Source organism: Balaenoptera ricei, chromosome 13 (assembly GCF_028023285.1).
Source record: "Balaenoptera ricei isolate mBalRic1 chromosome 13, mBalRic1.hap2, whole genome shotgun sequence".
NCBI lineage: Eukaryota > Metazoa > Chordata > Mammalia > Artiodactyla > Balaenopteridae > Balaenoptera > Balaenoptera ricei.
In genome coordinates, this window is record NC_082651.1 from 82,785,487 (window position 1) to 82,809,088 (window position 23,602).

At 37.5% G+C, this 23,602-nt stretch overlaps 1 protein-coding gene across 2 annotated transcripts in view; it reads left to right on the top strand.

Moving 5' to 3' along the window:
• Positions 1-23,602, top strand: part of ASXL2 (ASXL transcriptional regulator 2) — a 128,457-nt gene that overhangs the window by 29,051 nt on the left and 75,804 nt on the right. Inside the window, exon 2 of one of the 2 annotated variants that reach the window (XM_059893447.1) lies at positions 15,572-15,654. The exons of the other annotated variant lie outside the window; for it this stretch is intronic. Coding sequence (XP_059749430.1) covers positions 15,572-15,654 — 83 coding nt within the window. The remainder of the gene's footprint in view (positions 1-15,571; positions 15,655-23,602) is intronic. 2 annotated transcript variants of the gene reach the window in all.

Below are 23,602 nucleotides of genomic sequence, written 5' to 3' on the forward strand. Positions count from 1 at the left end.
CATTTCTTGGCATCCTATTTTTATTTTTGTTTGTTGGATACAATGGATGCAATATCTTTTACCCTAAGGATTTATTTATTTATTTAGCAAGCAGAGAACTTATATTCTTTCTTCTCCTCACTTCCCCTACCTACCGGCCCCCAACTCTCTTCACTGCCTCTGTTGTTTTGATCATTTAAGGTATTAAAACAGTCTGATTCTCAGATATGAGTAAGTTGAGTTTAATACAAATCATAATTTCCATCCTAACCCATTTTCCAATTTTTTTTCCCCTTAATTTGTGCTTCTCTTGAATTTCAGGGAGTGTGGTAAAATTTTCACTATTCCTACATTTTGTTTTAATTTCTTTAAATATCAACTTATTGAGGTATATGCCAGCTTTATTGAGGTATAATTTCCGTGTAATACAATACATACATTTTAAGCATACAGCTGACTTCTTTCTGACAAATGTATACACCCGTGTAACCACCACCTAATCAAGGTATAGAACATTTCTACTCATTTCCGTTTGTGGGTTTGACAAAGCTTGTTAGTTAATACATAAGTGTTTTATTATTTTGTAAGTTTCCTCTGTATTTGAAATATTGCATAATAGGAAGAGTTAAATCTTCTTTACTTTTGTTTCTTTATGTATCTTTTCAGTATTTCTTCTCTCATATTATAGTTGTCCATTTTTCCCTTCCCCTACTTGCTCTCTACCCTAGTTGTGAACTGCAGGGCTTGTTTCTTATTCATCTTTGTATCTCCAGTTTTTGGCACTTACAAAGCACTTAGTAAATGTTTGTTACAGTAAGAGTTAATTTTAGGAGTAGTATGGATGTATAACTGATTGACAGGCAGTATAGCTTAATGCTTAGGAGCAAAGAAGCTTGTCTTCCACCACTTATTAGCTGATGTGACCTTGGGCAAGTTACTTATTTTCTCTGTGCCTCAGTCTTCACATCTGAAGAAAATGCCATAATGGTTATCTACCTCATAGATTTATTGTAAAGATTAAATGAGTTAATATATGTAAAGTACTTAGAACAGTACCTGGCATTTAAATGCTAGATTAGTATTAACTTTTACTATTATTAATTCTTCAGAGTTTTGGGAGAATTAGGTGCTGAGAATTATTTTTTGCTTGAACCAGGGAGTGTGCATAACATTGTTGGATAATCAGGTGAAAAGAATCTAAGCTAGCAGATCAGAATGACTTGATAGAGCTGTTCAGAATTGAAGGACCTTTAGGTAAAGCTATACCCCTGAGCTTACAAAGCCAGCCTCTGTAATCTCTGGATATCCATAGCTACCTTTCTGTATAGATATGTATTTAAATAGTCTCAGTCCATTCTTACATTCAAGTTTCTGCCCCTGAATCTACAAACATATTTGCTTTTGCACTCACCTTTCAGCCTTCTTTTTTGTTAAAAAAAGAAAAAAGAAAGAGGCATTTTTACTCTTGTCTAAAGCCAGTGTTGCTCCCTGTGTTCCTAATTCCACCAGGCAACCATCACATGTTTTAGACCTATCCTATGCGAGGCACTAAGGGGTGCTAGGTGAGCAAGACAGGTGGTCCCGGTCCTCGTGCAGCTTATGTACCAGTGGGCAAGACAGATGATTTAAAATGCAATTATAGTAAGTACAGTGTGATAAGCACTAGTGGGGTGTATGGAATTCTGCTGTAGGAACATAATTATTTTTGGAAACCATGGGAGGATGAAAATGCCCAAGGAGAGTAGAAATTGAGACAAGAAGAGAATCTTGAGAAGGATTAACATTCAGAGATTGTGGAGAATGAAGAGTTGCTGGTGGAGAGGTAGGAGGGAAACAAGGAGAGTCTCGTGTCACAGAAGCTGAACCAGAGGAGTGCATCTCAGGACAGAGGTAGTTAGTGATCAACAGATACTGCTCAGCAGCCAGGTAAGGTCCTTTTCCCTCTTTCCTTTTCAGATATTTGGCTCTATCCGTATTCCGTATGTCTAAATTCCATGCTTCCTTATTATTATCTGTTCAGCTCCTGAACTCCTATTGTTTGTTTAGTGAGTTTGGTAGGTGAGGGATACTGCATCCTCTGAATTCATTTGTTTCCAAGTGTCAAATTATAAGTAGCACAAGTTTGGATAAAGAGAGATTTGTCAAACTCTGAATCTATTTGGCTCTGGTATTGGCATGGGGAGAGTCGGTATAGCTAGGGATACCTCTGTTTCCTTTTATCCTGGTTCAGTGAAACTTGTTCAGGTCCATTTGACAAAACAATTATTCTTTGATTCCATGTTTTCCTTCACTGTTCTGGGAAGAGTTGTTTTGACTCCTTGTTGCCACCTCTGGATCTCCCATTGAGTGCTGACCGCCCCCCCCCCCCCAATAAGCTTGATTTCTTCCCACCTGATTAAATGGAATCTGAACTTGTAAAGCTAAGAGCTGCTTGTTGCTAAATACAGTAGACCTTGAAGTTGCTATCTCAACCTCTGGCGGTTTTTGACATTGCTGATCACTTTATCCTTTTTAAAATGCTTTCGTCTTTTCGGAGGCACCATATTCCCTTTTTTCTTCTTATTCCTCCTTAGTTTGTTTGCTAGTTTTTCTTCTCTGACTTTTCAGCATTGACATATTTGTTCTGTAGCATAGTCTCATCACTTCTCATTCTGCATGTTTCCTGGGGGACCTCATTCACTACTGTGACATTAAATTAAAGCTTTTGGACAGTAAATAAGTCATATGACACTGATGTAAATCTGTAAAGATTACCGTGTTTATTTTTTAAGATTTATTTATTATTTATTTATTTATTTTTGGCTGCGTCGGGTCTTGGTTGCTGCACGCTGGCTCTTCGTTGTGGTGCGCGGGCTTCTCTCTAGTTGTGGCGTGTGGGTTTTCTCTCTCTAGTTGTGGCACTCAGGCTCCAGGGCGCGTGGGCTCTGTAGTTTGTGACACGCGGGCTCTAGTTGGGAAGCGAGAGCTCAGTAGTTGTGGCACGCAGGCTTAGTTGCCCCGCGGCATGTGGGATCTTAGTTCCCTGACCAGGGATCGAACCCGCGTCCCCTGCATTGTAAGGTGGATTCTTTACCACTGGACCACCAGGGAAGTCCCAAGATTACCGTGTTTTTATATGTATATTTTAAATGTAAAATAAAATTTTCCAGACTACACAAAAGTCAGCTTCTACATATCTGTGTATATGAATGTAATGAACTCGTAATTGCAGCAGTAATTAAAATACTGCTGTTATTTAGGCAAGAATCGAACCCAAATTTAGGAGCTGTTTACATTATTCTTGAATACTCAAAAAGTATAAGTTTTGTATCCTTTTCTTAGCTGGATGTAAGAATCTACAAGTAAAGAAATAGATGTAAAAAAAAAAGAAATAGATGTATTAGGTACACTTCAAAAAAACCAATTTATTTTATCATACTTTAATTCTGTGTAGTGTTGATTTTAATTCTTCTAAACAGTTATTCAGTTTGTCATAAAATAGTTCCTAAAAATTGTTTTGTAGATTAATGAACAATTCCAATGGAATGATTTTTTGTTTGATAAACACTGCCCTCCTGTGGTTAAAGTAAACTAAATGTTTTGTGAAACTACTGTAGTCTTTCCACTTAAATTAACTCGGGGTAAAATAATGTAGTAGTAATAGCTATACAGTAATAGTATTGTAATGGTAATGGAGTATCAGAAATATATGTGGCCGTTTTGTTTTCCTCTCCATCTCTCCCTCTTGGGTTTCTCTAGTGTGTCTCTGTACATTTTTTCTCACTGTTTATGTACAATTTCTTATAATTAAAAGAGTTAATTGTAAATGGAAAGATGGAGGAATATTAAGCTATTGAAGGGAGGGAAACTGCCCTTAAACATAGACATGCTAAAAGAAATCAAAAGAAAAGACCAGTGAGTTATAATACATGAAATTAATAAAAGCCTCCATGGAAAAAACAGTAATGAAAAGATGAAGAATAAAAAGGAAAAAGTATTTGCAGTAAATATGACAGTAAAAGTTTTAATATATTTAATAATTTAATATGAAAACTAGAGCTCATACAAGTGGTATATACACAAGCAGACAGTGGTTATGAATAACCAGTTTACAAGTGAGGAAATACAGTAACTAAAGCACAAAAATATATTAAAATTCATAATGGTATTCCATAAAATGGTATTCATAATATTCCTAATGGTGTGTCAGATAAACAAACAAAAAAGCCCCATTCACCTTTGGAGTATACTAGAAAAACTAGCTAATTATTCTGATAATTAATAAATAGGACAGAATCAAGCACTTATCCTGCTTTTTTCTATATGAGTTGTATGTACTTCAGATAACCAACTAGTAGATGGAGGAAAGCATTTATTTTTAGAAGGATTCTAGCTTATAAATGAAGAAGGAAAGATAGGCTATCACCATTTTTCAACACCTAAATAATGAGTCTGAATAGTGGCTACTAATCAGTGGTTAGTAAAGCAATTAGGTTGGAATGCTGATGGGAAGCTTTGTAATGGGTGGATCAGGAGGACATCTGTCCCCCTGATTCATCTTGACATCTCAAAAAAGAGACCACAGATATTTTGTGTGTTCTCATGTGGGGGGGGTGGGGGGAGGGAGATGGGAAGTAAACAACACTGTCTATGAAGTTCTTTTGGTAAAATAAAATCTGAATCTGAGCAGCCCTCTAGGTAATTCTAATTTTCAGGAAATATGAGGGACAGAGTACTATACAATTAGCAAAATACAGAATGTGGGAAACTATAGTACAGTTTTCTTGGTTTCTTCAGTAAATAAATTGGAAGAAAAAAAGGAGAAATCCATAGATTAACAGAGACTTTAAGACATGTGTTAACCAAATGTGGTATGTATGGGTCTTCTTTGGACACTGATTTGAACAAACTAACTGTTAAAAGTGTTTTTTCCCCCATGAAAGTTGAGGACATTGTGTAAATAATTTGATAATAAAGGAACTATAGTTACATTCTGAGGTATAAAATGATACTTTTATTTTTAAAAAAATGAGTCCTTATCCTTTTTTAGAGATCTGTACTAAAGTATTTATGAATGAAATGTTTGAGAATTGCTTCAGGATAATCCACTTTGTAGAGGTAGAGTGCCTGGAGGGTATAGATGAAACAAGGTAAGCCATGTGTCGACAGTTGTTGATTGCGGTGTTCCCAATAATTTTTTTTTTTCAAAACAATTTTTTATAAAAATTTTTTGGCCACACCTCAAGGCCTGTGGGATCTTAGTTCCCCGACCAGGGATCGAACCCGCACTGCCTGCAGTGGAAGTGCAGACTCTTAACCACCGAATCGCCAGGGAAGTCCCTCTCTACCTTTGTATATGTTTTAAAATGTTCATACTAAAAAGTTAAAAAGTAGAATACTTAAGTCTTTAATTGAAAAACATTTCTCTTTCTCTCCCAAACTATAAATGATTTATAGTTTTAAATATTGAGAAAATTTAGCATAAATAATTTTCTAGATTAAAATTAATTTCAAATGCCTAGTATGTAAAGGTACTAGTCATAAACTTTTTTTTTTTTTTTAAGGAAAGTAAACATCCCTTAAGCAGTTTTAACTAACTGGTTTCTTCTATTTTATTTCTTGAAAAAACAGTATACCTAGAAAATCAATGAAATTAATTTTCATTAAAAAGGCACACAGAAATTTTAGGTCTCTATTTCCAATAGCTTAATGTCCTATGTCAGCATACTTATATATTTTTATATAAATAGTAAAATTCAACCATATTAAAATAAAGTACTTCCTTGCTCTAGATAATAAATCAGGAAATATTTTTATTATTACCATTACCATGGATCATATAAATGTTTTAAATTCTAAATAGAGTTCATTCTGATAGTGGATTAATAGTTACCTTTCAATTAAGATTTGATATGCCAGAGAAATTTTTATTAATTTCCATTTCGTAGCTTCTTGGACAGAAAGCCAACAGCTCAGATGAACAGTAGAGCAGCCACATTCCCCAGTTTGCTCATCACCACTTTCTGGTAGAGTTGGGATTTGAACTCTGATATTCTGCCTTATTATGATTAATTAATCAAAATATTTTTGCATATGAATGTAAGTGCCTTATTCTGTGATATTTTATGCTTGTTTTTCTTGCAGAATAGCTTAATATCTAGTTTTTATATTTGGATATCTGTAATGTAAATAAGATTTAAAGAACATATAAGTGACTTTATAGGGACTGAAGTCTTGGCATTTAACTTAAAACTGTTTCATATTTTCGTAAATTTTAGTTTTTGTCTAATGTTTAGTATTATTGGCAGTATAGGGCATTGTTAACTACTTGTGAAGAAAATAGTGGAAAAATCAAAGGGGCAGCCGGAGAAAAGCATGCTGTCTTTTGTATTTTTCATCCCGCTTAAGAACACTGGTGAAATTTTAGATCAGGATATCAAATGTGAACTGGAAAAGATTTTTGTCATATAATTTATTAGTAATAACAAAAGCTACCATTTATGTCACTTGTGCTAAGTTAAGAATACTGCAGAATGTTTTACTTAATGTTCCTATCTATGAGGGTGTTACTACCCTCATTATACAGATGAAGGATTAAGATCGAGAGCTTTTAGTCATCAGTATTATGTCTTAGAGCTATTAGATGCAGGCTATTTGAGCTCTATACACTTTGAAGCACTTTCATATTTTGCATCAATTAAACTTTTTCCCCCCAACTAAAACCCCTTGATTATGTTAATAACATCCTTTACAGAGACCACCAAAACTGAGTCTTAGTCAATCCATTGTATGCTGGTATGGAGTATTTGTTATAAAAACTTGATATGTGACAGAAAATAAAGCAAATCCCACATTTGTAGTATTATGTAAATTTGTGTCATACATTTTAGTATTCAGGATTTCCTAATGATAGTAACAGAGTAAAATTTAATTGCCAGGTGGATGATTATATCTGTTTCCCTAGAAATCCCTTCTGTTTTTTGATTAAGGCAAGCGTAACACCCACTGCACAAAGTGTTTTTCAGTATGGTTTACAAAAACCTCTATATCTTCCCACTTTTTTTTTTTTTTAATATTTTTTAAAATTTATTTTATTTATGGCTGTGTTGGGTCTTCGTTTCTGTGCGAGGGCTTTCTCTAGTTGTGGCAAGCGGGGGCCGCTCTTCATCGCGGTGCGCAGGCCTCTCACTATCGTGGTCTCTCTTGTTGCGGAGCACAGGCTCCAGACGCGCAGGCTCAGTAATTGTGGCTCACGGGCCCAGTTGCTCCGTGGCATGTGGGATCTTCCCAGACCAGGGCTCGAACCCGTGTGCCCTGCATTGGCAGGCAGATTCTCAACCACTGCGCCACCAGGGAAGACCCTTCCCACTTTTCTTAAGCAGAAGTTGTAGCAACAGAGTTCTTAGACTTAAGTGGCAGTATGTTTTCTTCCAGTAACCAAATGGGCTGTTTGAGGGGGAGTTCTGTGTTGGAAGTGAATCGGCCTGGAATAGCAACTAAATATAAAGCCTCACTTATACCCACACCAATGCTCTTTAAGTTTTTTTAAAATTAATTAATTAATTAATTTTTGGCTGCATTGGGTCTTCATTGCACGCAGGCTTTCTCTAGTTGTGGTGAGTGGGGGCTACTCTTCGTTGCGGTGCGCGGGCTTTTCATCGCGGTGGCTTCTCGTTGCGGATCACGGGCTCTAGGCGTGCGGGCTTCAGTAGTTGTGGCATGTGGCTTCAGTAGTTGTGGCTCGCAGGCCCAGTAGTTGTGGCGCACGGGCTTAGTTGCTCCGCGGCATGTGGGATCTTCCCAGACCAGGGCTCGAACCCGTGTCCCCTGCAACGGCAGGCAAATTCTTAACCACTGCGCCACCAGGGAAGTCCCCACACCAATGCTTTTGATTCAGTTTTTTGCTTTTGTCTAATAGGTTGTACATTTTCACTCTTTTAATTTGTTGGTAGAAATAAATTTTGTTTAGGTAGAGTTGTAATTTTATCTGACAAATCATTGAATATACTACTTTCTGTAATGGAAATAAAAGGAATGTATTTCTGATGTTCAGACAGATCTCTGATTTTTTGTGTGTGTGATGTAGCTATTAAATTTTATAATTTTATTTTTTAATCTGATTTTTATTTAGATCAGATAGCTTATTTCAAAAAAGAGGAAATAGTAAAGTCTAAAACATAGGACAAGTTCAACCTCATTAGTAGCTAAAATTAAAAAATTTTTATATATTTTTTCAAATAATTGCCAAGGATTTAAAAAGTGATATGAATGTTGGTTAATGGTTAACAGTAGTGAAACTCCTGTACACATGGTGGAAAGCAATTTGGCAATATTATATATTAAAATAACTTTATACAGCAGTTCCACTTGTTAGAAGACTTTGAAAATAGAAGCACTTAGTGGCATTTGTTACAATTAAAGAAAAAAAAAGACAATAGCACACATTTATTGAGAATTTTATATATCCTCAAATTCTGAGCTAAACAGCTCAAAATAAAATATTCTCTTTGTCTCCCATGGCCACTCCATGAGTTATAGATATTTTTCTTGTTTTGATTTTACTGATGAAACTAAGGCCCAGAGATTAACTTTCTAAGGTCACAGAGCTTTAAATTTTAGAGTCAGGTATAAAATTAAGATCTGTCTCACTCTAAACATGTGTTGGTAACCATCGGGAAAGAGTGCCTCTTTAAGCAGTCTAAGTGTGCAACAGTAGGAAATGGATTAAGTGATTTACTGTGTATATGTATGTGTGCGGGTGTATATATATGTGTGTATGTATGTATATATATCAATCAGTGGAGTATCATGCTGCTATGAAATATATCAATAATAAATGTTGCAAGATTTGCAAAAAGGGCTTTTTTTTTTTTTAATTAATTTATTTATTTTTGGCTGTGTTGGGTCTTCGTTTCTGTGCAAGGGCTTTCTCCAGTTGTGGCGAGCGGGGGCCACTCTTCATCGCGGTGCGCGGGCCTCTCACCGTCGCAGCCTCTCTTGTTGCGGAACACAGGCTCCAGACGCGCAGGCTCAGTAGTTGTGGCTCACGGGCTTAGTCGCTTCGCGGCATGTGGGATCTTCCCAGACCAGGGCTCGAACCCGTGTCCCCTGCATTGGCAGGCAGATTCTTAACCACTGCCACCAGGGAAGCCCTATGCTATTCTCTTGAGTCTTACTTTCCTTTCTGGTAAAATTATAACTAAACCTGCTCTGCTGTTTCTTGGATTGTTGTGAGGGGCATATGAAATAGAATGGCTACATGATGTTTGTAACTGTAAGGCAGTTGTATGTAGGAATTAAGAGAAAGATGTAAAATTTTTGTATGTATTATCTGGGCAGCACTATAGGAAGATATGTCTTTAATATTTGGCGTGGGCTCGAGTTTTTCTTTGAAAGCCATATCAGTCTTTTGTGTTCTTTTTTGGCCATCTTTTATGTGTATATCTCTACGTAAGAACTTTTTTTATGTTACGTAAATTGGTACAGCATTATGGAAAACAGTTTGTAGGTTCCTCAAAAAATTAAAATTAGAACTACCATATGATCCAGCAGTCCTACTTCTGGGGATATATCTGAAGGAAATGAAATTACTGTCTTGGAGAGATATCTGCACCCTTGGTTCATTGCAGCATTTTTCACAGTAGCCAAGACATGGAAAAAACGTAAGTGTCCAACAACAGATGACTGGATAAAGAAAATTTATATATATATATGTAACAATATTATTCAGCCATAAAAAGAGGAAAATGTGCCATATGCAACAACTTAGATGAACCTTGAAGGCGTTCTGCTAAGTGAAATAAGTCAGACAGAGAGAGACAAATACTGCATGATCTCATTTATATATGGAATCCAAAGAAGTTAAACTCTTAGAAACAGAGTGTAGATTGATGGTTACCAGGAGTTGCGTGGTAGGAGAAATTGGGAGATGTTGGTCGAAGGGTACAAATGAGCAGTTATAAGATGAATATGTTCTGGGGATCTGATGCACAGCATGATGACTATAGTTAACAATACTGCATTATATACTTGAAATTTGCTTAGAGAGTAGGTCTGAAATGTTCTCACCACATACACAGAAAAGGGTACCTGTGTGAGGCAATGAATGTGTTAATCAACCTTAATGTGGTAATCATTTAACAATATATATGTATATCAAAGCATCACATTGTACACCTTAAACTTACATAGTGTTATTTGTCGGTTATATGTCAGTAAAGCTGGGGGAAAAATCTGGCTAAAGTAATAAAATATGTATATGTGTGTGTGTGTGTGTGTGTGTGTGTGTGTGTGTGTGTGTAGCGGTGGTGGTGCTTGTGAGTGTCTGAGTGTATTTTAGAGTGGTCAGGAATATCTCTGAAGAAGTGAAGTGAGGGAGAGAGTCCATGAATTTCTGGGGAATAACATTGCAAGAGGAGGGAGCAGGTACAGAGACCCTGAATTAGGAATGAATTGGTTATGTTTGAGAAAGGGCAAGAAGGTAATGTGAGAAAAGCGAGATGTAGAATTTCATGTAGAATCTTTTAAACTGTATTGGGAATTCAGATTTTATTTTAATTTTAGTTAATTTTTTAAAAAGTGACAGGGAGCTTAAAAATCAGAGGAATATGTAATTTAAGCTTTAGGACGATCACTTAAGTGTCATGTGAATAGATTGGTGAGTCATATTAGGCATAACTTTGGCTGCCTATAACAGTTCCTTAAATGATTTGGAAGTTTATTTCTCTTTCATGCAACAGTCTGGAGGTGTAGTTAGTCCACCGTTCTTAGGGTGCATCCTTATCTGTATGGTTCAGAATGGCTTTGTCACCTCCTCCACTTTCAAAACAACAGGGTGGAGGAGGGGCCAAAGAGGGATGTGTCCCTGCCTTTTGAAAATCTGGGTTTTTGAAGTTATCACTCCCCCTCACATTCTGTTGTCCAGAACCTGCATTCCACACCAAGATTTGAGGGAAGCTGAAAGAAGACCCCCTGTTCCCAGCCCCTGCACAGTCTCTTTTTTCATTTATAGCTATATAATATTCAATTGTGTAGGTATACCAGTTTTGTTAATATCTTATTATTAGATAAGAAGCCTTTAAACTTTTTTCTTTATTGAGTAATATAATGAATATTTTCTTATATTATCAATAGATTGTGTGTATATTTCCATTTCATGGTGTTCATTTACTATTGCCATGTTTTTGCTATCCAAAATAGTAGGGGAAAAAACCATTGAAAAGTGATTTTTTTGTATTTAATTGTTAGTGAGGTCAGACATTCAATATCGTTTTTCCCATAAATTTTTATTATGGGATATTGAATGTGTACACAAAAGCCAACAATAATATATTGAATATCTTTGTACCCATCTTGTAGCTTCTATAATTATCAACTTATAGCCAGTCTTGCAATACTTAAACTCCTATCTAAATTTCCTCTTGTATAATTTTGAAGCAAATCCCCAACATCATATAATTTCATCTGTAAGTATTTCAGTATGCAAATATTTTTTCATATGTCTTTTATCCAGTTGTTTTAACTCTTTTATGAGCTATCTGCCCATGTCCATGGTGTATTTTTTTTCATTTTCAGTAATTTTACACAATTTTATAATAGTATATAGACAGTAAGTACAGGTCCAGTTTTCTGTATGGGCCTTAATTTGGATAAAGGTAGTAAGTTAAATTTTGGACATGTTAAGTTTGAGATGGAATATCCGAGGTTGATGTATAAAAGCAGTTATAAACGGACTGTGCTGCTTCTTTTCATTTATCAAAATAGAGGTGATTGATGAAGTCTTGGGAATGGATGATTTTATTCAGGGAGGGTTGGAGTGAAAAGCAAAAGCTGCAAAATGATGCTTGTAAAGTATTTAAGGGATGCCCACAGAAAAAGACCAAGAAGAAACATCTTGGAAAAAAAGTCTGGAGAGAGCAGTGTCTAAGGAGGGAAAGGTTAATAACATTTATCTGATGTAGCATAGAGCTCAGAGAAGATGACAAACAAATATATTTGTTGGATTTTATGATTAAACAAATGAAAAAAGAGATGCAGACCAGGACACAGTGAGCTGTAGGGTGCAAGATAGACCTGAGTTTGAATTCCGACTGCCACTTGTCTTGCTGCATTATGTTTGGAAATTTGCTTATTGAGCATTAGTTATCCCACTTTTTAAATGGGGGTAATAAGGCTTGTCTTTTAAGGTTGCTGAGACGTTTAACTGAGAGAATGATCAGCACTTGTTTGTGTCTTCTTTATAAATGGTAGTTGTGGACATCACATTTTGATACCTTACTGGCTGATCTAGAATATCTGACTTCAAGTGGTTTCTATTACACAAGTCCTGTATCTGTTGTTTTTGACTTGCTGTACTAATTGATATTCTTTTGATAGTATAGTATAGATTCTTGAGAATTGGTTCAATTTTAGCTTTCACTTGCATTTATTAATTGCCAAGGGTTCTAAGAATAGAAAGTGATTTAGGTATAAGAGAGTTTCTGCCTAAAATTTGGATTTAAAAAAAAAAAAGGAAAGAAACCAGAATTGACTTATAAGAAGTCAATTTAAAGTAAGCCTGTTAAAAAAAATAAAATAAAATAAAGTAAGCCTGTTAGGACTCCCCTGGTGGCGCAGTGGTTAAGAATCTGCCTGCCAATGCAGGAGACACGGGTTCGAGCCTTGGTCTGGGAAGAGCCCACATGCCACGTAGGCAACTAAGCCTGTGTACCACAACTACTGAGCCACAACTACTGAAGCCTGTGCGCCTGGAGCCCGTGCCCCACAACAAGAGAAGCCACTACAAAGAGAAGCCCTCGCACCACAACGGAGAGTAGTCACCGCTCGTTGCAACTAGAGAAAGCCCGCGTGCAGCAACGAAGACCCAACGCATCCAAAAATAAATAAATAAATTTAAAAATAAATAAAATAAAAAAATAGAAGTCTGTTAGTGGCAAATACTCTTCGTTTTCCTTTAATCTAAGAATGTCTTGATTTCTCCTTCATTCTTGGAAGATATTTTTGCTAGATAGGAATTTTGGAATTACAATCCTTGTCTTTCAGCACTTAAAAATGTTCTTCACTGTTTCTGCCTTCCATAGTTTCTGATGAGAAACCCACAGTCACTGGAATTGTTTTTCTCCTAAGTGGAATATTGTTTTTCCTTGGCTGCCTTCAAGATTTTAAAATTTTCTTTAGTTTTCAGTAATTTGATTATGATATATCTGGGTACAGGTTTCTTTGAATTTATGTTGTTTGAGATTCATTGATTCTCCTGAAATTGTAAGTGTATATCTTTCACCAAATTTGGGAAGTTTTCTGCTGCTATTTCTTTAAATATGTTTTCTCCGTGCTACTCTTTATCTTCTCCTTTTGGGACTCTGATGACATGAATGTTAGACCTTTTGATATTGTCCCATTGGCTCTGTTCATTTACTTTTTCTATAATTTTTCTCTCTGTTCATCAGATTGGATAGTTTCTACTGCTCTATCTTCAGGTTTACTGATTCTCTCCTCTGTTATCTCTCTTCTGCAGTCGAGCCCCTCCAGAGAATTTTGGGTTTACTTTGGATATTGTGTTTTTTAGTCTTAAATTTTTATTTGCTTTATACACCACACAGGCACACACACAATAATGTAATGAATCTTACTTCTCTGCTGAGACTCTTAACTGTTTTTTTTTTCCCCCAAGAATCATCTTCCTGGCTTCTTGAAGCATGGTTATAGTAGCTGCCTTAAAGTCTTTGTCTGAAAATTCCAGAGTCTGTAGCATCTTGGGTTTGTTGTGTGTAGGTTGTCTTTTCTCTTGTGAGTTATTGAGATTTTCCTGGTTCTTCATATGTCAAGTAATTTTGGATCGTATATTAGACATTTTGATGTTAACGTTATGATACTCTGTCTCATTTAAATGCTAAGGAGAATGTTGTTGTTGTTATTACTTTATTTTTAGGGATGGGAGGATTTTTTAAGCAGGCATTTGGTCTTGTTAGGTTCAGGTCATAAGTTTCTGCCTACCCTTCTGTGCACTAAAATTCCGATGACTGATTTTCAAAGCCTTTGTTTCCATCTGTCCTGCATGTACACCACCGAGTGGCAAATTTGGGAACCTGATAGTATGTTTAGGGTCAGATCCACATAGGCATAGTTCTTGGGTGACGCCAGGAGTGTTTATAGAACTTCATGGTGTCACTTTCTTTCTTTTTTTTTTTTTTTAAATATTTATTTATTTATTTATGGCTGTGTTGGGTCTTCGTTTCTGTGAGAGGGCTTTCTTCTAGTTGTGGCAAGCGGGGGCCACTCTTCATCGCGGTGCGCAGGCCTCTCACTATCGCGGCCTCTCGTTGCGGAGCACAGGCTCCAGACGCGCAGGCTCAGTAATTGTGGCTCACGGGCCCAGTTGCTCCGCGGCATGTGGGATCTTCCCAGACCAGGGCTCGAACCCGTGTCCCCTGCATTGGCAGGCAGATTCTCAACCACTGCGCCACCAGGGAAGCCCTGTCACTTTCTTGAGCTCCTTTCTCTTTGCAAGTTCCCTGACACTTTCTGGCTCTTAGAGACCCTTCTTCCTTGTCCTATGGCTAGATAACTAGGGTTTCATTTTGGTGTTTTGCTGCACACTTCCACAACTGCATCTGCCTTTGATGCCAAGCAACAGGATGGTGGAGAAAGAATATAAACCATGGGAATTCCCTCCACACTCATGGGATTGGAAGGGATCCGCTTTCTTGAAGTTTTAGGTCCCTGTCCAGCCACTGCTGGTATCATCACTGCCACAGCTGCTGCCTTTGGATTGCTTGGGGGCAGGGTCTGAGAGAAAGGGCAGAAAACCTCAGAGGATCGTCCTCCCTTTTAGGGCCCCCCTTTACTGCTTTTCAGACAAAAAGAGAGAAGACTTCTCTTGGAGCCATTTCTGTCTGCACTTACTGTGCAGTTCTGAGTTTGGACTGACTTTGAGTCTAGGCTGAGTGGTCCTAGGGGAAACAAAACCAGGAAACTCACTGCTGGGTTAGTAGTACTTCTAATTTTGGTTTCCTCCCTGAAACCAACTGCTACCATTTTCAGAGTCCTCAGATAGCTGCTCCATGCATTCTGTCCAGGTTTTTAGTTGTATTCGGGAGAAACAGGATAATTTATGCTTATTACATCACCTTTACCAGAACCAGAACACGGATACTGTTTTAATTTCATTATAACTGTATTGTTCTTTTGTTTTGGTGAAGAAATTACTGAGCAACCAAGATGTACTAGACTTTGTTTGGAGATGTAAAGATGGATAATCTTTAAGGTGCTTCCAGTAAGTCCACAGGTAGTCATGTGATGAGGGAGTGGAGGCAGAAAGTAAACATAATTTCATATTATGCATTAATAATAATTGAATTATTAATCTTATCTTTTTTGATCCATTTCTGCTTCAGGATTTGACTTACAGTTTGTGACTGAAGGAGAGAATATCCTATTTATATTTCATTAATTTTCCACTTATTATCTGAAAATTTAAAGGATGAAAAGTCTCTGGATTTGTATATGCTGGAGGAAATTAATACATAGCTATAATAAATATAATTTATATATGTAATTATAATAAGAATAAAAATTAAAATAAGAAATAATTTACTATTATATACTTGTTTCTCAGGTCTTAGAAAAATATCCCAATACACCCATGAGTCATAAAGAAATTCTTCAAGTTATCCAGAGAGAAGGACTAAAAGAAATCAGGTGAGTTATTTAAGTATTATTAGTAATAATTATAATACTTGATTAGAATATTTGGAAGTATATAGCAGTCTACTTTAGTCCTGAAGATTGATTATTTAGAAATAACTGCTTTGTTAATTTATGATTTATTCAGCTCAGATCTTTGGAGTTTTCAGTCATAGCACAGTTACAAAACCAAAAGTAAGTTAGAAAAAAATTCTTAGAAGGTAGCTATCTCTACACCCATGCACTTTAATTCTTAGGAAGGCCTGGAGCCATCTTCAAGCCTTCATCTATCAGTTCAGGCTTTTGATTTAATAAGCTTAGTCATTAGCAAATTAAAAAGTCCTCTAGTTCGGGGAGAATGGTAAGTGTAAACAGTCTAGGAAAAAATAACCTTGGCCAAAAAGAATTAAATGGAAAAGATACATAAAGCAGTATGTGTTTCAAGTAATAGTCTCACTATGTTCAAATAAAACAGCCTGGGGTCAATTAATATAGGACCAAAGATAAAACACACTTTAATTTCTAAGAGCTTTATTATATTACTATAGCACATAATAGTCACTGTTCATAGTCAAGACCCTCTGCCATCAAGAAATATTAAAATTATGTTCAATATATTTTATATGTTAAGGCAGAAATCCGGGTGTCTACATTAGAGATATTTTCATTAAGAGAAAAAGGTTACAGTGCTACTAGTTGTTCTCACCTGGGGGTGGTATAGTGCAGGGGTCCCCAACCCCGCGGGCCACAGACCGCTAGTGGTCCATGGCCTATTAGGAACCGGGCCACACAGCAGGAGGTGAGCGGTGGGCGAGCGAGTGAAGCTTCATCTGTATTTACAGCCGCTCCCCATCACTTGCATTACCGCCTGAGCTCTGCCTCCTGTCAGATCAGCTGCAGCATTAGATTCTTATAGGAGCTCGAACCCTGCTGTGAACTGCTCATGCGAGGGATCTAGGTTGCATGCTCCTTATGCGAATCTAATGCCTGATGATCTGAGGTGGAGCTGAGGCTGTGATGCAAGTGCTGGGGAGCGGCTGCAAATACAGATTATCATTAGTAGAGAGGTTTGACTGCACAGAGACCGTAATAAATCAATTGCTTGCAGACTCATATCAAAATCCTATCAGTGAGTGACAAGTGAAAACAAGCTCAGGGCTCCCACTGATTCTGCATTAAGGTGAGTTGTACAATTATTTCATTATATATTACAATGTAATAATGGAAATAAAGTGCACAATAAATGTAATGTGCTTGAATCATCCCAAAATCATCCCCCACCCACCCAACCCCCTGCCCCAGTTCGTGGAAAGATTGTCTTCCATGAAACTAGTCCCTGGTGCCAAAAAGGTTGGGGACCCCTGGTATAGTGTAATACCCATAGGGAAAGTGTTTAGGATTTTGGGGGGCTATTTTTTTTTTTAATTTATTTATTTAATTTATTTATTTTTGGCTGCGTTGGGTCTTCGTTGCTGTGCGCAGGCTTTCTCTAGTTGCTGTGCGCAGGCTCTAGGCGCACGGGCTTCAGCATTTGTGGCTCTAGAGCGCAGGCTCAGCAGTTGTGGCTCACGAGCTCAGTTGCTCTGAGGCATGTGGGATCTTCCCGGACCAGGGCTCGAACCCATGTCCCCTGCATTGGCAGGCGGATTCCCAACCACTGCACCACCAGGGAAGCCCTGGGGGGCTGTTTTTGATTGTCACAATGATGAGAGAGGAGGGAGCACTATGGCATTTGGTTATTACTCTGAGGAACAAATTCTACTAACGTATTCTAATTTTTTTAATAACACTATTGGGTTTTATAGAACAGGAATGAGCAAGAGATTTCATTTCTTTTCATAAAATTAGACTATTCATAAAAATTTCATAAAATTTTCTATTCCTAAAAATACACACTGGGGAAATAGACCAGGAAACCTGATGTAAAGAGGTCAGACTCCATCAGTGCCCTAGGTCTAAATGACAATTGCAGGATCATCCATCTCTAACACAGTAAGGCTCTGACTTTAAACTTGTCATTATTATTTCTAGAGAGTAGGCAAGAACAGTAAATAAGAAAGAATACTAAATAAATAAAGAACAGAAGGGGAAAAACAGAAGAACTTAAAAAAAAAAGTGTAGCAAGATGGTGGAGTCATCAAAAATAGCTTCTGGTTTCACTTAGTAACAACTCACAAGAAGCTATTCTTGGTTAAACTATATTGTGGTGATATAGTTACGTGACCACAAAGCAGTACTTTTAAAGTCACCAGTGACTTCCATTTTGTCACCTCCACTGGACTTTTAGTTTTGCCTCTCGTTACCTCTCAGCATTATTTAACACATATGACTACTACTTCCTTTTTGAAACTCTGTATCATTACCTGAAGTGACCAAACATTCCTACTTTCCTTCCTTGCTCTGCAAGCTTCTTCTCAGTTTTTTTGCTTATTATCTTCTCTCTAACTGAAGTGCAATCGACATTCCCATAGCTTTTTTGGGGGTCACTTTTGTTTTGTCACTTCCCAGTTGTGTAGGGAAGCTAATTCCCACCTCAGCCTTTGTACATGCTGACCCCTTTACGTAGTTAACTGTTGTATTTTTCAGGTGTCAGCTTGAATATTTTCCAGAGAACTTTGGCTGACTTCCCAATCTAGATCACATTTTCCGTTTTTAGTTTGGTATAGTGTTCTGTGTTCTTTCTTTATAGCACTTAAGATTTGAAATTACATATCGTTTTGGTCTTCCAAAAAAATCATGTAGCTTCTCTATAGCTTACATTAAGCTAGTAGTAGCTCCATGAGGGCAGTGACATTTATCTCCCCCCCTCCCCCCCGCCCCCGGCTTGGCATGTAACAGGCATTGCAAACCTACTTGTTAATGAATATATGAAGTATCAGTGATTCAAATGTAGTTCTGGCTTATCCTCTTGCTGCATGATGTGTCTTAAATGGTAGTCTTAAAATCTTTAGAGTTTTCAGGTACATTATGGAATGAAGTAACTATGCTTATTGAAGACGTGCTCTTTTTTTTAACCAGTCTTGGGATTTAATTAACCAGGAAGGGGGATTATTGGGAGGGGCACCCCTGTAAAAATGTACAAAAGGTCTGTGGGGCTCTGTGGAAGGGGAGATAAATATGTACATGGAACCCCGCTTTCCTTTAGCCCCTCCTCCCCCAGCCCTGAGAGGGCATGAGGACTTGGGTGGTAGGTGAAGAGGAGGGGGGCACTTTGGCCTCTGGCTTAGTGAGCCTTTGGGGAGGCAGGCCAAGGGCCTAGGGGCCCTCAGAAGCGACGATGGTAAGATGTCCTCCTTTTTACAGTTTTATTTTCATTCCTTAATCCTCAGTACAAGGCTTTTCAGCTATTTTTCCCTTTGCTGTTTTCCCTCTGCTCCCCCATTTTGAAGAATCTCGCTTAATTTTGATTATTCCATACTATATTGTTTTATTCTAAAATGTATTAAAATGGAAGCAGCTCAAATGTCCATCAGAAGATGAATGGATAAATAAAATGTGGTATATACAGTCAATGTAATATTATTCAGCCTTAAGAAGGAATGAAATTCTGATAACATGCTACATAGATGAACCTTAAAAACATGCTAAGTGAGTATATGTATAACTGATTCATTTTGATGTACAGTAGAAAGTAACACAACATTGTAAATCGATTGTACTCCAATAAAAATTTTAAAAAAATATGAAAGAGAATGTATGTATGTATTAAAAAAAAAATGCTGAGTGAAATAAGCCAGACACAAAAGGACAAATATTGTACAACTCCACTTACATGAGATACCTAGAATAGGCAAGCTCCTAGAGACAGAAAATGGAATAGAGGTTACCAGGGGCTGAGAGTAGGGGAGAATAGGGAGTTATTGTTTAATTGGTAGAATTTCTCTCTGGGATGATGAAAAAGTTCTAGAAATGGATAGTGGTAATGGTTGCACAGCATTGTAAATACTTAGTGCCACTAAATCGTACACTTATACAGGTTACCATTTTAGCCATTTTACTATGTATATTTTGCCACAACCAGTCAACAAAAAGAAGTATTAAAAATGAAGTGATTGGCTCCTGGCTGAGAAAGATTGAGATACTAGTCCCTTTAAGAAGTTAGGTGATAAGATTGAAAATAATTTACCCAAAGTATGGAAATTTGAATGAATTAATTAGAAACGTACAGTATTCTTAGAATATTATAACATTTAAATTAAATACTGTTTTATAACTATAAAGCATATCAGCATTTTAGAAAACAGGGAGAAAAAAAAAGGGTCCTTGAATTTTCCCCCTCATAATAGCTTATGACTTCATGTATTCCTTTTTTTTTTTGGATACCTAAACGAACTCCTTTTAAAGATAGAGTTTTCCATGGGAGTCATAGGGAAGAAAGAAGATATGGATTTTTTTGTTTCAGGTGAAAGGAACATTTTAAAGTGTTCTAAAAGTAGCTTAGTTCTGTTTAGAACAGATAAGAAGATGTGAAAAGTGTTGAAGTAGCCCTTAGGAAGAAAAGATAGAAAGATTTTAAAAGAAAGAAGAATTTGGGACTTGTAGGTTGTAGCAGTTATTGGTAATTTAGATAGATAGATGCTCTAACTACGGTATTTGATCATTCCTAAAGAAAAAGAAGTTAGTTTCTGTACTGTTTGCCAGTAAATAGTTATTTCAGAAAATTAAAAATGTTTTTTTTTTTTAATTTTAATAAATTTATTTATTTATTTTTGGCTGTGTTGGGCCTTCGTTTCTGTGCGAGGGCTTTCTCTAGTTGCGGCGGGCGGGGGGCCACTCTTCATCGCGGTGCGCAGGCCTCTCACCATCGCCGCCTCTCTTGTTGCGGAGCACAGGCTCCAGACGCGCAGGCTCAGTAGTTGTGGCTCACGGGCCTAGTTGCTCCGCGGTATGTGGGATCTTCCCAGACCAGGGCTCGAACCCGTGTCCCCTGCATTGGCGGGCAGATTCTCAACCACTGCGCCACCAGGGAGAAGCCCCTAAAAATGGTTTTTAAACAATTTGTTGTGACATCTCACTTTCTTTTTTTTTTTTTTTTTTTTTAAATTTTTTTTTTTTTTTTTTTTAATTTTTTTTATTTTTAGCTGTGTTGGGTCTTCGTTTCTGTGTGAGGGCTTTCTCTAGTTGTGGCAAGTGGGGGCCACTCTTCATTGCGGTGCGCGGGCCTTTCACTGTCGCGGCCTCTCTTGTTGCGGAGCACGGGCTCCAGACGCGCAGGTTCAGCAGCTGTGGCTCACGGGCCCAGTTGCTCCGCGGCATGTGGGATCTTCCCAGACCAGGGCTCGAACCCGTGTCCCCTGCATTGGCAGGCAGATTCTCAACCACTGCGCCACCAGGGAAGCCCACATCTCACTTTCTTGTTCAATTTTCCATGTCTGAAATATAGCCTAATTGTTCTTTCTTTTAACTTACATAGTAATGATAACTTGGCAGTAGTTCCCTAGGGTTGAGCTCTTCGACACAGAATTGCTAGTTCCAAATTTGAAGTACTGTTAGAACCTTTTGAAAAAATTCTGTAAGCTTTTAATCATTTGTTTTTACCTAGACAGTTTCCTTTTTAAAAAGTCAATATTGTTGACTGAATAGAGATTTTTTTTGAGTTTACTTGGTTGAAAAACCCCCATTCACATTATAGCTGATGTGTTATTGAGTCTAAATCATGCTATACATTTATGTGAATCTAAATATTGAAGAAATAGTTATTTTTGTTTCCCTCTCAAGACACTACAAATGAAATCAAGGGTTCAGAGAGACAGATGTATCCACTTCATACAGTTTGTGTACTTCAGTTTCTTTCTAAGGGAAATTATTCAGGGTTTTATTTTATCTTGAATCAATGTAACTTGTACAGCAAATGGCTGTCATTAGCCATCAGTGTATAAAATAGCCTTTCAAAAACTTAAGATGTTTCTTTTTTGTCTGATAATGTCTTAAGATATTTACAGTTTACAGGAAAACTATCTCAACACCCCCCTTTATTCCTGTTTTCTCCTGATTTGAGTCCATACTTCTTCCTGTGATTACAAACTATCCCATCGGTCATGAATACAAACCCCAGAGGTAATTCAAACTCTAGCCTCCCGAATATACTCACACAGCTTCATGGAGCTGTTTCTGGACTTTGGGGCATTCTTTTTTTAATCTTTTAAAATTAAGTTTGTAAAAGATCTCTGCGTCTTTGAGCTATAGTTCTGTAGTTCTCAGGGTCCAGTCAGCAGACAGAAGCTACATGGTTTGAACAGGGAAGTTATTAAGTTAACTGGTTAATTTATTAACTGGAAGTTATTAACTGGTAACCAAGAATTAACTATTGAAAGGTATTAAAGATAACACAAAAGAATACAGTAATAACAGATACGGGAAGTAACTGCTACCTGTAGGGCTGAGGCAGCGTGCCCCAGGAAGGAATAACTTTCAAGGAGGCCCCTCCATGTCCACAGGGGTTGTGATTCAGCTCTCCCTGGAGAAGGTGGGGCTCTGGTCCAGTGGATGACAAAGTTCACTGGTGCCATAGCCGGGGGTGGTACATAGAAAACTGCCTTCTGGGTAGTAGAAGAACTTGCTGGAAAGCCTCCTGCTGGGTTCTCAACTGGGGAGCCAGCTGAGGCAGCAGCAGAATTTTCTGGAAAGGCACCCACAGGCATTCTGCTGAACATTGCTGAAGGGTGAGCACCATTGAGTGTCCCTCATATTGCTGGGTGCTGCAAGCCATGAGAGCAAGCAGGCAAGAGCACACTAAAACTGGAAAGAAAAGGCTCCCTTTTTTCTTTCTGCAGTGTTCTCCCAGCACTATACTGACAAAACTTAACAGTGAGCCAGCTGGCAAAAGAGAAATGTTTATAGAATCCAACTCCATTGTCACAGAGAAGGGCAAAGAAGGTTGGATTTGGAGCTAAAAGTCAATAAATCGGTAACTGGCACAGAAGGCTTCAGTAGTTTTTCCATAGAATAACTGAGGTCATTGACTGGTCCCATGTACCACTTTTGTTTACTTGATTTCTTTCCATCTGCACCCCAGCTAAACTGATGCAGTGCTGTTGCCTGTATAGGATCTGAGATTTCCTATCTTTACTCAGGACATTAAGCCAGCATTTATCCTCCTCTCTTTATGAAAAAATCTTGACAATCTTTTATAATCAACTCAGTTATTACCTCCACAAAGCTGATGGCCTTTTCCTCTGCAGTTGAACATATCTTCCCCCTCTCAATATTTTTCTTTTTTAAAGGAGAATTATCACCTTATATTTTAATATTATCTTCACTTTTCTTACTAGATTAATTTTTTTTTCTTTTAACGTATTTTTTTAAATTTTATTTGTTTATTTATTTATGGCTGTGTTGGGTCTTCGTTTCTGTGCGAGAGCTTTCTCTAGTTGCAGCAAGTGGGGGCCACTCTTCATCGCGGTGTGCGGGCCTCTCACTATCGCGGCCTCTCTTGCTGCGGAGCACAGGCTCCAGACACGCAGGCTCAGTAATTGTGGCTCACGGGCCCAGTTGCTCCGTGGCATGTGGGATCTTCCCAGACCAGGGCTCGAACCCGTGTCCCCTGCATTGGCAGGCAGATTCTCAACCACTGCGCCGCCAGGGAAGCCCCTAGATTAATTTTTTATTAAGATTTATGATCAGTTTCCATCAGAAGAATAGGCTCTCAATACCAGAGACAAATGGAACTTCACTATTTTAATTATTTTATTCATAGAATTACAGAGAAAATAGACAAGAAATATGATAGTTATGCTTTTAAATGGAAAATTCAGGTTCTTTATACTTATGGTTTAAAAAATTGAGTGATAAATTTGTACACGGGAGAAAGTAAAAAAACTTAAGAACTGAGATGACTTTAGAGATTATCTGATTCCAACGTATAATTTTGGATAGAACGAGGCCCCAAAAGCCAGTGTCTTCAAATCAGAATTTGCTTTTTCTTGAAATCCTCTCCTATTATTGTTTTGTTCTGGGTTAAGCT